Below are 13820 nucleotides of genomic sequence, written 5' to 3'. Positions count from 1 at the left end.
GTTATCCAGAAAAATGTGCATTACCATAATGGAACAATTTTATGAGAAAAATTGAGGGATATGATTAACCAGGCATGCAGGAAAGCCTTTAATCTTCATGCTAGGGAAGGCTGAGGCCTGAGCTATAGAGCAAGACATTTAGGGAATAGGAGAAGGGAAAGGGAGACCCCATGATCTGAAACGAACTGTTTATCAGACAAGAATGGGAGGAAGGATGCAAGCCCCGCGTTCCAATTTCTAGCACACACAAGCACAAAGTTCATGATGACAACATGAAACACATGAACAGAAAGTTCATGTGAATGTGTTTTAGAGTGACATAGGTGACAGGCCCTACAGTTAATTGACATGCAGTTCTGTGACTGCTAGTGGATATAGACAGTTGCATTGTCATCTCCACAATCTAAGTTGAAACATTCTTATGTTCCTAAAAGAACTTTTCACTGTGTGACATTTTTTTTGTTCCTCCCCTGACACTAGCCTAGCATTAATCTAGTTTTGGATGTATGGATTGATTATTCTGAAACAGCCTGAACCGATAGAATCTGAGCATGTGTCCCTTGTGTCTGCTTTTTTTCACCTGGTTTATTTTCAGGATGTAGCATTTATCAGTACTCTTTCTATGTCTAAATAGAATTTCTCTGTGTGTATATATTACATTACATGTATCTTTTCTTCAGGCAAGAGATACTGTTTTTTCTACCTTACAAGTATTGCTTGTGAGCAGTACTGCCTTAATAATTTCCATATGAAATTTTGAAGTAGAATCTAGGACTCTCATTCTTGCTCCTAGGACCTTAGAGGATGAAGCCATAAACATACTGCAGGACTGAGAAAGAAAAGGCCACCCAGCTATGTGACATCAAAGGATTTGGAGCAGGGACGAGGAAGACAGATGCAGACAAATGCTGCTGATAGGCCTTTGTTCTTGGCTGTGGGCAAATTCACAAGAAGTAAACAGAAAGTCATAAACAGATCAATGTTTAGTGGCTAATAATAAATATACAGCTATATTATTTGTGTGTGGATAGAGATATATTTATCATTTATCTTTCATCTGTCAATCATTTACCACTCACCCATAATCTATCATCTCTCTGTCTGTCAGTCTATGAATATGTGTATGTATGTATGTATGTATGTATGTATGTATCTATCTATCTATCTCTATCTATCCATTATGTACCTATTATTTATCCATCTTTCTATCATTTATCATCTGTCTTTTTACTGTCAGTCACTATGCATACATATATCATATATATGTAACAATATATCATCTATCACTATATTAATCATCTATCTGCCTAGTCTTTGTTAAACACACTAATATGTTTATATTTAGATACTTCCTTCAGTAACAGGTCTGAAGGGACTCATTCATCATGAGAAGTAAAATTTCTTGAAAAGCTTACGTGAAGGTTACCAGCTCAACTCTTGTGAGCTCACGCAGGGGTTTTTGATGTGTGTTGTAGTCACCAGATAAGAAATTTTCCCTCAAAGACTACCATAGTGTAGTTAAATGGTACAACTTAAAGCTGACATCACTCTCAGAATTAATTTTTGTCTAGTGAGCTGACATTTCATTTCATTTCACAAAATGAAAAAAAAAATTAAATGTAAATTATGGTTTTCAGGGGCCAGTAAGATGGCTCAGCAGGTAAAAAGTGTTTGTTATCAAGCCTGATGACCTACATTCAAACCCTGGATCTCACAGGGTAGAAGGAGACAACTCATGCAAGTTATCTTCTGAACTCCATATACATATGGACACACATAGGTGCACACATACACACACACACACACACACACACACACACATGAATTAATGCTAAAGACTGAATATCAGAACTTTGCTAAAGCAGCATAATCCATGACTACAGTTTGAATATGTGTCCTTATCCCCATAGTTAAGTGTAGCTCTTAACCCTTGTTAAGGAACTCTCTTCTTACAGCAGTTGGAGCAAAGACCATGACAGAAAACCACAACCAATCAAAATGCATAGTTCTGGAGCCCAGTCCTATTGGACACATCTACAAAATATTTCTATTCCTGAGGCTCAGGGATAATTGAGAGGTAGAAAGATTGTAAGAGACAGAGGAAGTCTGCTGTAAGATTGTGTCTCTAGTATTGCAGAAGCTACACTCATAAAGTCTCACCAGCATGACTGCCTAAACATGAGCTGAACAAGGCTACTGACAGTAGACATGCCAAAGTGGGCAGTGAGCCTGCACAAAGAACTACACAAAAACTACACAAAGAGCGACAGGCAACTAAGGAATGCTGAGAGCAGGAGAGACAGTCTTCCTCAATGAAGAGCACACCAACTGATTATCCAGTTCCAAAACGGTGAGGCCTGAAACCAGACAATGAACTTCTTACAGACAGAGAAGGTTGTGTTTATATCTTTAGAAGTACATATGTATATAACATATGTAACAATAGTTAATGGGAAAAGAGGCCATGGATTTAAAAAATAAAACAAGGGGAGTTATATGAGAAGGTTTGGAGAGAAGAAAGGAGAGGGGAAAATGATGTAATTATAATCTCAAAATAAAAAAATAATAATTAGTGGTTTTCATAATGTAAAGTTGAATTTCCTTTTTGTGATCATTGTTAGCAATGATCATCTATGGGCTTCTGGATTTGCACTTACAAAATTAGACGTGCTACAAAGAAAATCAATACAATGATTTTCCATATAATACTATATTATAATATTATAAAACCATTCCCCTCCCCTTAGCCCTTTGACTCTGTCATATTTAGTTAGTGGCAGTTGATTGCAGATTTAAAATTTAGTGTGGCTCAAATAAGCCGTTGATGCCTTCCATCCGTGCTTATTTTTATTGAGTTGGCTTTTTTGTTATTAATGGTTTAAGCCATTTGCACTCTTTCCAATTTTCCTCATTTATCCCAGGGTATTTTTGTGTTCTAATTGCAAGTAAGGTTACACGCTATTTAACTAGACTGCCCTCAAGTTTATTTCCCTCGGCTCCTTCACTCTCTGTCCTCTGAGATGGGCTTTCTGCTCCTCGGTGACCATATCACCTCATCCCTCCCTCCTCAGATGACTGTTGAGAGAACACACCACGGTCATTAGCTGTGGATTTGATCCCATTCCACATAGGGCATCATTTTTTTTCCTCTTCACAATATAGTTTCTAAACTATTCCTTTTTGTAGGTGCTTTCCTTATACTGCAGATCCTTTATCTACAAACCTGCTGTGGTATTGTCTGTGCTTGGAATGAAAATACGACTACTTGTATCATTTCTTTTCCTTCTAAATTCCTGCTTTTATCTTTACATAACTCTCAACTTTACCAGGTTAAACACACAGACTTCTCGCTGAGCATTCTGCTGCTTGTTTGTTGATACCTTGAAGCTTTCCTTTCTGCTTTTGTCTTCTAGGTGATTGCTTGTGAACAGCAATTAGATACCACTTATGATGCTAGGTGTGACACATGGTCCCTGGGTATCACAGCTATCGAGCTTGGTGATGGGGATCCTCCACTAGCTGAGCTGCATCCCATGAGAGCACTCTTCAAAATACCAAGGTGAGGCAACCAGCAGGTCCAAGATCTGCAGCCATTTTTTTTCCCTTCTAACGACTGACATCCTACCATGGAAATAGGCAGAGGTGTTCTAGAAAGTTTGAAGATGAAAGCCCCATGTAACCTAAGTTGTCCTTGAAATCACTATATAGCTGAAGATGACCTTGAAGAAGATGATCTGCCTGTTTCATCTCCTTTGTGGGCTTACAGATGTACCCTACTATGCCCACCTTAAGGGTGTATATAACCTTAGCTACCCTTCAATTGACCATCTGGCTTATTACCTACAGTATTTATCTGCCAGCTTCTACTACTTCAGCTCGATTATTTCTCTTCTATTTTAAATTGCTAAGTTCTACGTGTCTCAGAAGGTAAAAAAAAATATTTCATGGTAATTATAAGTAAGCTATTTTTAGAAACCATAAGAATTTCTCCTGACCCATTGATTCTAAGGAAGATACACACATAGCGTGTATTGCCAGGGATCCAGAAAGAGTAGTGCACAAGATAGTCAATAATTACACACTCTATTAATCAAAGGTTGTGATTTCAATATGTGAAGATATACTTGGAGTTTGGGATGAGGAGGTTGGACACTGAGTGCTGCAGTCCTCAAGAAATGATATCACCATGTTACACTTATTCCTGAATGGGGATCCCTGTGGAATATTTTATGTGTAATTAAGTTTTTCTAGAAACAAAGCATTAAATGTTGTTTATTACTTTGGAACTTCCTATGTGAACTCTGAATTATAATACATCGTTCTTTATATTTCAATGTCCATTATTATCTTGGGTCTTATAAAACATGTTGCTTATGTGGGGAAAACAAGATGTGGGGCATTTCAAGAGGAAGGCATTTTTTCTAACTTCTATTGTCATTCAGTGTATAAGGTGAAACTGTATGTGCCTAAGTCACCTTAGTCATAGTGCAAACCTTCATATTTACCCCGTGTTTTCACACTTGGTAGTAAGGTTACAAACAGGAAGCATGGAGAGTTCTGATCTAGTGTGCCTTCGTAACACTTAGCCTACCCAGTCTTCTACAAAGTGTATCATGCTAATTATTTCTTACTGTTTCTGCATCTAGTATGTCTTTAAAATGGAACACAAAATGCAGGTTGTAGAAATATGTAGAAGGTGGGGTTTGAATAGCTACAGTTCTGGGTATTATGAAATTGTCAAACTTTGTTATACCCAAAGCAATCCAATGTAGCTCAAAAAGGGACGTTTTCAGTGGACAAGAAACAAAACAAAAATTCTTGGCTGAAAAAACAGTACTTTTTCAAATGCTCAAATCAGCAATCTTTTACTAGTCCTCCAGACTGAAAGGCGCTTTGGGGCGCTTTGGCATGATCAAGTTAGCCGCGTAGCTGCCCTTGGCTTTAATGAGCCTGTGGCGACTGTACATTAATTTCATTATAAGCTGTTTAAGGAGCAATGCAGGACTGAGGACAAAGTATTTCCATCCCCCTAATGAAAACAAAGAGCAGTTAGAATTAACATAAAGCAGCACTGAAGCAAATTTAGCCATCATGCTTGATCAATGCTGCTTGATTACGGTCACATCAGCCTCACTGTCAATTGACAGCCCTTTGTGTGCACAGATGCTCCAAAAACAAAAAAAGATTTGTTCAGCATAAAAAAAAAAACGAAAAGAATTAATAACAAGATCTTTTAGGCAGCATTCAGAGCACTATAGCTAATGGCATTTTCCGGTCCTTTGCTTTTGTCACAAACAAAGGGGCGCATGCTTCCCGCCCTGTTGCTAGGAACAAAAGAACAGCTCGGAGGCTTTTGACCCTTCCTGCTACCTGTTCCAGGGCACCTCTGCACCTGTACCTTCCTGGGAGTCTTCCCTGGGACTCTTTCCCCACGTTCATTGTTTCTGTTCTGATAAACAATGGCATTTCCTACTAAGTGACTTCACATAAAAACTAAGATGATTCTTAGGGAGAAAAAAATGATAATAACAGGAAAATCAGGTTATACATTAAATGCTTTCAGAGAAACTAGAAAGCTGTCATTTTATATAAAGAATGGTGAATAGATAATTACCTTTCTTGGACCTGGTAAACCACAGTCTTTGATGATAGAGGCAGAACCTGGGACTGCAATAACTCCTTGCTCTGAACTTTGCTTCTCCTATTTCATTCACCATCTGATCAATGTACAGCTCCCAACCTTAATTTCTATTTTCCAGGAATCCACCCCCTAAACTCCGGCAGCCAGAGCTGTGGTCAGCAGAGTTCAATGACTTCATTAGCAAGTGAGTAACAATAGTCAGAAATACAAATAAAGCAATACCAGCCTGCTGGGACTTTGAACGGTGTGAATGGAGGCTTTTAGAGTTACCACTGGCTTCTGAATCCTTCTCTTCTTTCTTGTCTGTTAAGTAGTTCCAGGGTCTCCACTCTTCCCACCCCACTCCCCACCCCAGAAATAAAGAAAAGAAAAACAGAAAATCTGTATTGTCTGCTAAGGGTTCAATGAAATTACTGCTGCTTAAATAATAACCTCTGAGTCAAGTTTGTTCACCTGTCTGTAGTCATGCTTCCAAGGACGCTTTACATCTATCCGGGACCATGTTCATCTGCCCAGCTGCCTCTGCACCTGCTCCCATCTATTACCTATGCGGTCAGGGATTTAACCCTTCATTTATCTGCATCACTACCTCTCATTACAGCCACAGGTATTTCATCACAGTCAGTGGCTCTAAGGATCATATTTATCAAAGGTGTTTGCATTTGAAATCCAGAGAACAATTTCACTTGACGACAGTTTAACAGCAGTAAATTTGCCTCTCCACAATTAATTAGAAGTGGATCAACCATTTAGAAAACTCAGGTCCTCTGAACTTTTTCACAATGTTTACTGTCTTTACCTAAAACAAAGAAGGTAAGGGGAGACTCCTGGTTGTAAATAGAAAGGAAGAACAGTAATGATATGATGTGCCAAGTCACTCTGCAAATGCAGACAGGGCACACTGCTGTCACTGGGGTTTCTGCCAAGATACCCATGTGTTCTTCTAAAGACAGAGACTTAGTTGTGAGAGTTTGTAGGGACTCAGTAGGGACTGATAATTTTGTGGAAATTTTTATGGTCAAGGTACCGTAAGTATTCACTGTGCATGCCATCCCAACATTCCTCACGTCTCTGGGGGAAATCATTGATAATGGTTGGGATTCCCAAGTATCTGTCTTGGGTTTTCAAGAGCCTTTTGTGCAGGGCCTCAGTGGATCTTGACTTGTCTGTGTCATTTCTCAGTTTCCTCCTGAGACTCACTTCCCACCTTCCCCTAGGCAGTTAATGTTCTGTCCTGTGTGTTACTCTTCTGTCCTTCTCCCACTAGAGACATTTCCAACCTTATTGAGCTTACCTTTCTGATGTCCTTTTGTCTAACTAGATAATGAGCAACTCTAGAATTCCCATGTCTAGCAAAGGCCAGGATAGTCATTGGCTGTTGGGTAAAGTTGAACTTGAATAAAGTAATTTGTCACGCTTCTTAATGCAGAAGCAGACGTGCTTTAGACATAGAAATGGTTTCTTTCTGCTAAACGAAATGAAACCGGAGGGGACCTGTTCTGGTTTCTCGACAGTACCAACCCCATTTTATAGCATATTTCAGCATCCCTAGGGAAACCTTTTGGTTAAGCCCAATGAAAGAAATTGTCAAATTATCATCCCAGAAGGGTCAATGATGATGATTACTAATGGCACTGACTAAGCCAAGGACTGGGCTGCAGGTGCCGCTGCTGCTGCTACTCTTCCACCTCCTCCTCCTCCTCTTCCTCTTCTTCCTCCTCTTCCTCTTCTTGTTTTGAAGCACTGGGATTGAATTTAGGACTTCCAATATCCTCAGAAAGTGTTCCACTACTGAACTACATTCCCTAACCCTTTTGGTATTTTTTTAAGACAGTGTCTAAGTTACCCAGTTTAGTATTAAACTTACTCTGTAGCCAGCTAGACTGAAGTTCTGTGATTTGGGGCCTATGCCATCAGGTCCAGTTTCTGTTTGCTTTTTGGTTTTGTTTGTTTGTTTGTTTTCTTATTGTTTTCTTCTGATATCCCCAATTAACCGTCTATTTTTTTTTTTCAAAATGGAGACACTGTATCTCAGGGACAAAGGGATTTATTAACAAGTGCAGCCAGCCATTCGGTGGGTGCTCATAACCCTCATGAGAAGCATGCTTGCTGTGTAGTGCATTCCACCCCAATAAGCATGAAAATCACACAGAGCTAAAGTGTCCTCTAGCACTCATGGGGTGTGCCCTCTAGTAATCACTAAGAGCTGGTCAGATCCTTCTTACAAATATTTGAAGAGAGCTGCCATAGCTGAATAAACATCGCATGTTTATTCAAACTCTTTGCTGTAATATCAACCCAGGCAAGCGTACTCACTAGCCTAACCTTCCTATGGAATATGCCGTGGACGATCCTTTCCACAGATAGGTGAGATTATTCATTAGAATATCTGCCACACAGCCTCATGAAATACCTGCCAGCATAGTAGCTAAGCCGCGTTAGCAGACTAACCTTCTATTGGGTTAACAGAAATGTATGGAAATATATTGCCTAAATATGTAGAAAGAAGCATATTGATTAAAAAAGACGTAAAAGCATGGTGAAGTGAAACTAAAGAGTTTGTGTTCATTTTAAATAAGTATTAAGATTTCCAGTCTTGAGTTACTTGGGAAGGAGACTTTGAAGTGGAGACAGAGTTTGATTATCACTATGCAGCAGCGCTTGTTGGTAGATAAATAATAATGGGATAGCGTGAAATGTGATATCATTACAGTATGATCCCTTGCAGATATGGGCACCTTCATAAACATTTATCACATTGCCATTTTATATTTTTGAGATATACTTTTGATTGACATTTGTGAGAAACATCAAGTCAGAGCAGATTTTTTTTTAAAAAAAAATCTGAATGATAATTTGAAAATCCTGTTATTTAATCATCGCATATTCCTTTTTTGCCAGTACAGATGCTTGACCAAAGATTATGAAAAACGCCCAACAGTATCAGATCTTTTGAAGCATAAATTCATTACTCAGATAGAGGGCAAAGATGTGATACTACAAAAACAACTAATGGAATTCATCGATATTCATCAATGCCTGGGAAGTACAGAGAAGGCCAGGTAACTAAACAGTATCTCGGGTTTCCAAAATGAAGCATCTCAAGATTCCATAAAGTTTCACTATGCAATAGTTGTTGAGGAGAAAGGAACTCACACATTCTCGGTGTGACTTGAATTTGTTGGGATTATTTGCTTGGAAAGAAAGTGTCCCTTATTGAGTCTAGGTCCTGTCCCCCATGTTATTGAAAATGTTGGCAGCATTTTTAAAATGACTTTATCAGAACAAAAAATTATCATTTATAACATGGCATAATTTATAACAGCATTGGTATGTATGTTGCTTGGTGTTGATGTCTCATTTATTTATTGTTCCCTGCAAAGTTCCCATCTTTGATGGAAAGGGGATGGATACGGGAGATTTCCATCATAAGCAAAGATGCTACTCAACAAGTCACCTAGAGCTCCTCAAGCTGTTAGACAGACTAGTCAAACCCTGGGGAACAGTTTCACAACAGTTGAACTTGGCAGTGTTAGCATGCATTCTAAATCAGGAAAACTCTGAAGTATAGTTTCAAGTTTTGCTTCTGAATATAATGTTCATAAATATCCAATTACCTCAGTTAGTAGACATAGACAAAAGTCAGTTATGAGTAACACATGCTCTTCAAGACAATGCATGTTGGCTAATATGGGAAAACAACTTAATGTCTCATAAGAACTGAGATGAAGGCAAAGGGCTGATTTAGGTGTATAGTTAAAGGAATTTGGATCCCATCATCTTCCTCAAGAACTGCCTGCCTACTGGAGCCCACTCACCTGCCCCCACCATTGCCTGTAAACTGGGTACCTGACAGCCTTTCAATACTCACATACTGACTGGGAGTTTGTCATCACTCCTCCAAGATTTGGAACCTCACATGACCATCTGATTCTTCACGCCTTGCCCTTCACCCTGTGCTCTACTTGAAGTGCATGGGGGAAATCCCTGGTGCCACCTCACTTGTGCCCAGGGAGAGGCCAAGGCCTACCCTGAGCCATTTTAGAAATTCTCCACATTCTTAGAAAGAAATTCTGAGCAGCGAAAACAGTAGATGGGTGTCCGTTATATATAATATTATACATATAATATATTATAGACTCTTCTATAGAATATTTAACTATGTCCCTAAAGTATTTTACAAAACTTGAACTTCTGCCAAAAATATTATTTAGAGTATCGTTTACATTCCTTGGGAGATGTAGCTCAGAATCCACTTAAATGATAACAGTTTTGAAATTAAAATGTCCTTTGGTGATATTAATAATTAGCATATCTTTTGATATTTATATAATAACCAAAATTAATTCAGTATTTTACTTGATAAGCTCCATATCTCGTGAAGATTAATGTCAAATGTGTATAAATTATTATTTTATATATAATTTCACAGAAGCAAACAGGACTATGTACGAGGTTTTAGTTACTTAAACATAGTTATTGTTTAGTCCCCAAATACTACCTGTCTTTGTGGCACAATGTTAATTGTCCCTCTTGACATATACATGCAGTTGAAGGCAGAGGATTAACAAAGGAAAGATGAACTAAAACTTGCTCAACCGTTTAGTGCTACAGTGCCTGGTGTGAGCTTTCAACTCTTTATTAGGTCTGGGACTTTAAGCAGTATAAAGTGACACAAATGGGATTTTAATTTTACAAAACGGAACAGTGGGCTAAGAAAGCAGGAAAATCAATAGGAAGTAATAAAGTGCTTCTTTTAAGGAGATGTAACGGATGACTCCATTTTACTTTCTATTTTCTAGGCACAATAACTCTTCCCTAGAGACTTTGCCAGTCATGGGGACCTTTTGGGGACATTTGCTGTCTTCCTTAGCAGACAAGACTTTACGATGCTGTTCTAATGGTTCTTACAAGAGTATTCTATTCAGCTCCCTTCTCCTTGTGAATGTCTCAACATTTCCAAACTTGATGCTTTGCTACCCTATCCCAGATTACTTTTTTGTCCCCTTTCTTCACAATCTCACCTTCCATCATCTATTGTGACAACCAAAAGCCCAGGAATTGTGTTGGTTGACTCTTGTTATTTTCTTCTGGTTTACATTTTCAGTCAAAAGCAAGCCTCGGTTTAGGGGGCATGGGCTGCCACTCAAACAAATGGCAAACTTAGTATTTATTACCTTTGCTACTGTTTAAGTCGCAGGTGGTGATGGCATCCTCGTGGTCTCTGTATTTACTGAAGTGGTGAAAGTTTTCATGGGAAGATATGACTGTGTAAACCTTCTTATAGTCTGCTTGAGGGGTAGGTATTCTCTAGTAGGTAGATAAGGACATTCCTGTAAATCACCATTATGCAGAATAGTAAGCTTCAGATACAAATTAGGTCTTGTGGAAGTCCAAAAGAAGCAGAATTTGCCTTTACTAGCAGGAATAGGAACTCTTTGAATAAAAGAGATAAACTGGCTTGGTCTTATGAAAGTAAATTGCCACAAAACAAATGTTATATGGATTGAGCAAAATCATGAGGGTAAAATGGGCTCAAAGGAAGTCATATACTTATGCTCTTAAACTCTGGAATAAGATTTGAGAGCTGTGGAGACCAAACAACACTGACATTCAGAAAGGCTGAACCCATATCCTTCGCAGCAAAAGGCGGTGGCCTATGTTAGCTTACAAACCTCGTGTATCCTGCTAGGCAAAAGCATTTCTTTGGTTCTAAAAATGAATAGTGCCTATCCTAAGACATACAGTGCTGTAACTTCACAACTGTCTTTCTTGTTAACTATATGACATTTTTCTCTCTGTGTTTCTTCCTGAATTTAAGTTATTTCAATTTTTGGTAGCAAGCAAACTCAATCCCTACTATGTGCATCTAACATCTAAATGTAAATGTCTTTGGCTGGGACTTGACCTTCTAGCATCCCTGAAAATCATGGTAGGTGCAACCCTTGCAAGGGTTCTCATTACAGATACCCTGGCTTCGGCCACCAGGGTGACATCTCCATCCTCATACAAGACTCACAACAATCAAACAAGGGACTCAGAGAGGCATACTTCTCTTCAGCCTGCTAGAGTGTGTATTGACTCTATGGCTTTGTAGAGGTCAGAGCTATGAGTATCTCAGAGTAGGAAAGATTTAATAGAACACAAGTTTAAGAACAAGATACTTCCGCTTTTGCTTTTATTTACATAGAAATCTGACAACTTCGTTACTATGACTAGAGCTCACAGTTAGTTTAGAACAAAAAAAAAAATAGAAAAGGAAAAACATTCAGAGAAAAACAATTCTAATATTAACAAAGGCTGGTGGTAAATAGTGAATGTTGAAAGGATGATAAATTGCCTTTGGGCCTGGAGATAGCTACCGAGCTAAGATCAACAGATAGCAGCTAATGTTTGTGTCTGGGGATTATAAACCTCTCAATTTGAATATAAATATATGGTCCGGATGTGGGTTCTCTTAAGTTGTTTGGAGTTAAGCAGCTGGATGAGTAACCTCTTGGGGAGGTCCTATGAGTATCTCTCCTCTTACGCCACACTTTATAAAGGAAATTGGAATAGGCAAGGCAAGGAAATATCAATATGAACCTAAAAAACCTTTGAACACTGTAACTCCAAGAGGAATTTGTTATGTTGATGTCTCCAAACTGAGGGAAGAACATTCACTCTGCCCATCATCTGTGTTGAATCACTGCTGGAGGAAACTAAGAGTGAAGCAGAGACATTGGATCCAGATTCTGTGTGACCTTAGGATCTCTGTTTGAATCCACCATACCTTTCAAATGTCCAAAGAATAGTCATGCAAGCCTAGATTGTTATTTCTGGAAAAGAGCTTTTCATGCCGCTCCTTCTTTTGAAAAGTAGAGAAACTGAATCCTGCTCAAGCCATCCCTTAAGTCTGACCTCTCAGAGTGATGCTTTTTTTTTTTAATGAGTTTCTGTATTCTTTGCCATTAGCAGAGCTTGCCAATCATGACACGGTGTCTGTAATATTTTTTGTTTGGTTTTTAGCTTCTTTGGCCTACTTTGTATTGTTTATTCAGAATCAGAATTTGATCTTGACTTTAGTCAGTCTTTGATATCCTATAATTAGGGTTTATACTGTTTAGTAAGGTAGTAACTGATCAAATAACCTATGTTCATGCATTTCCTATGACTTTTGAAAAACTTTTATTAAATACAAACACTGGGGTGACAACTAAGGTTAACATCGGCATCCTATTCACAGTGTACTTGAACCAACTGGGATGACATTGTTTAGAAAGTTAATTTGAATAACATGCTGAGCCAGGAGTTAATTGCTAACATGGTAATTATTTTTACTTCTGTGATAAGGTTGGGGCTGTACATGACTTGAATCTATATGAATCTGTCGCTTTTATTTTTTTAAACCAAAGTTTAAATGGATAAAATCACTTGGTTCAACTCCAGGCAATATCTATTCTTTTCTTCACTATCTATAAAGGATGAGTTAGCCCAGTTATGCTGGTTTCTCCTCATCTCTGTATCATCACACTGCCATTGGACATTGTCTCAGTTTAGCATTCTTAGGCTTTTTGTAACCATAATTTAGTTTTGTGAACTAGCGGTTCACAGTCCTTTTTATGTTTAAATCAATCCAGTGGTCACCACACTTCACTGTTTGTTTTGTTTGTTTTGAAATATACCCTCCCCTTTTCTGAACTTCTTTTTTCTCTTGGGTAGCTACATGTGTCCTGTTGTATTTACCCCTTAAATGGCCTGCCTGAATGTTTGAACAAGAAGCTCAGTTTGGTTAGTCAGAAGAATCCCTGGGGACTATTTCTCTTCCTTAGACATTACAAATGTTTCTCTCTTATCTCTTCGGCGGCATGCATTATTCTGGAGATGGTGAGTCTTGCCCTGGTTTCCTAACTAGCATTCTGTAAGGAACTCTTGAGATTTGAAGGAGCTTTATCAAGCTCCTCCAATGTGGATTCTACCTCACCAGTCTTACTTGCTGCCTGGTATGGCTTCCCCAACTGGCTTCCTCTAGCTCCTGAAACTGATTGGACATTTGTTCTTTTCTCCTTCTCTCTGTATAGACTCAGTCGTATTCGATGTCATGTCTCAGTGCTTCTCTGATTTTATTTCCTTGATTTCTTCTTAGACTATAACTAGCTCCATTTTGCTTCTTTCTCTGTATAATTTCTTCATAAGGTTA

At 38.6% G+C, this 13820-nt stretch overlaps 1 protein-coding gene across 1 annotated transcript in view; it reads left to right on the top strand.

The window, feature by feature from the left end:
* Myo3a (myosin IIIA) overlaps nt 1-13820 on the top strand; it is a 186567-nt gene that overhangs the window by 39318 nt on the left and 133429 nt on the right. Inside the window, exons 6-8 of the mRNA XM_034510582.2 lie at nt 3414-3559; nt 5760-5825; nt 8548-8703. Of these exons, the coding sequence (XP_034366473.2) occupies nt 3414-3559; nt 5760-5825; nt 8548-8703 (368 nt within the window). The remainder of the gene's footprint in view (nt 1-3413; nt 3560-5759; nt 5826-8547; nt 8704-13820) is intronic.

This window comes from Arvicanthis niloticus, chromosome 8 (assembly GCF_011762505.2).
Source record: "Arvicanthis niloticus isolate mArvNil1 chromosome 8, mArvNil1.pat.X, whole genome shotgun sequence".
NCBI lineage: Eukaryota > Metazoa > Chordata > Mammalia > Rodentia > Muridae > Arvicanthis > Arvicanthis niloticus.
The sequence above is the reverse complement of the archived record's forward strand: the minus strand, read 5'-3'. Positions and strand labels throughout refer to the sequence as shown.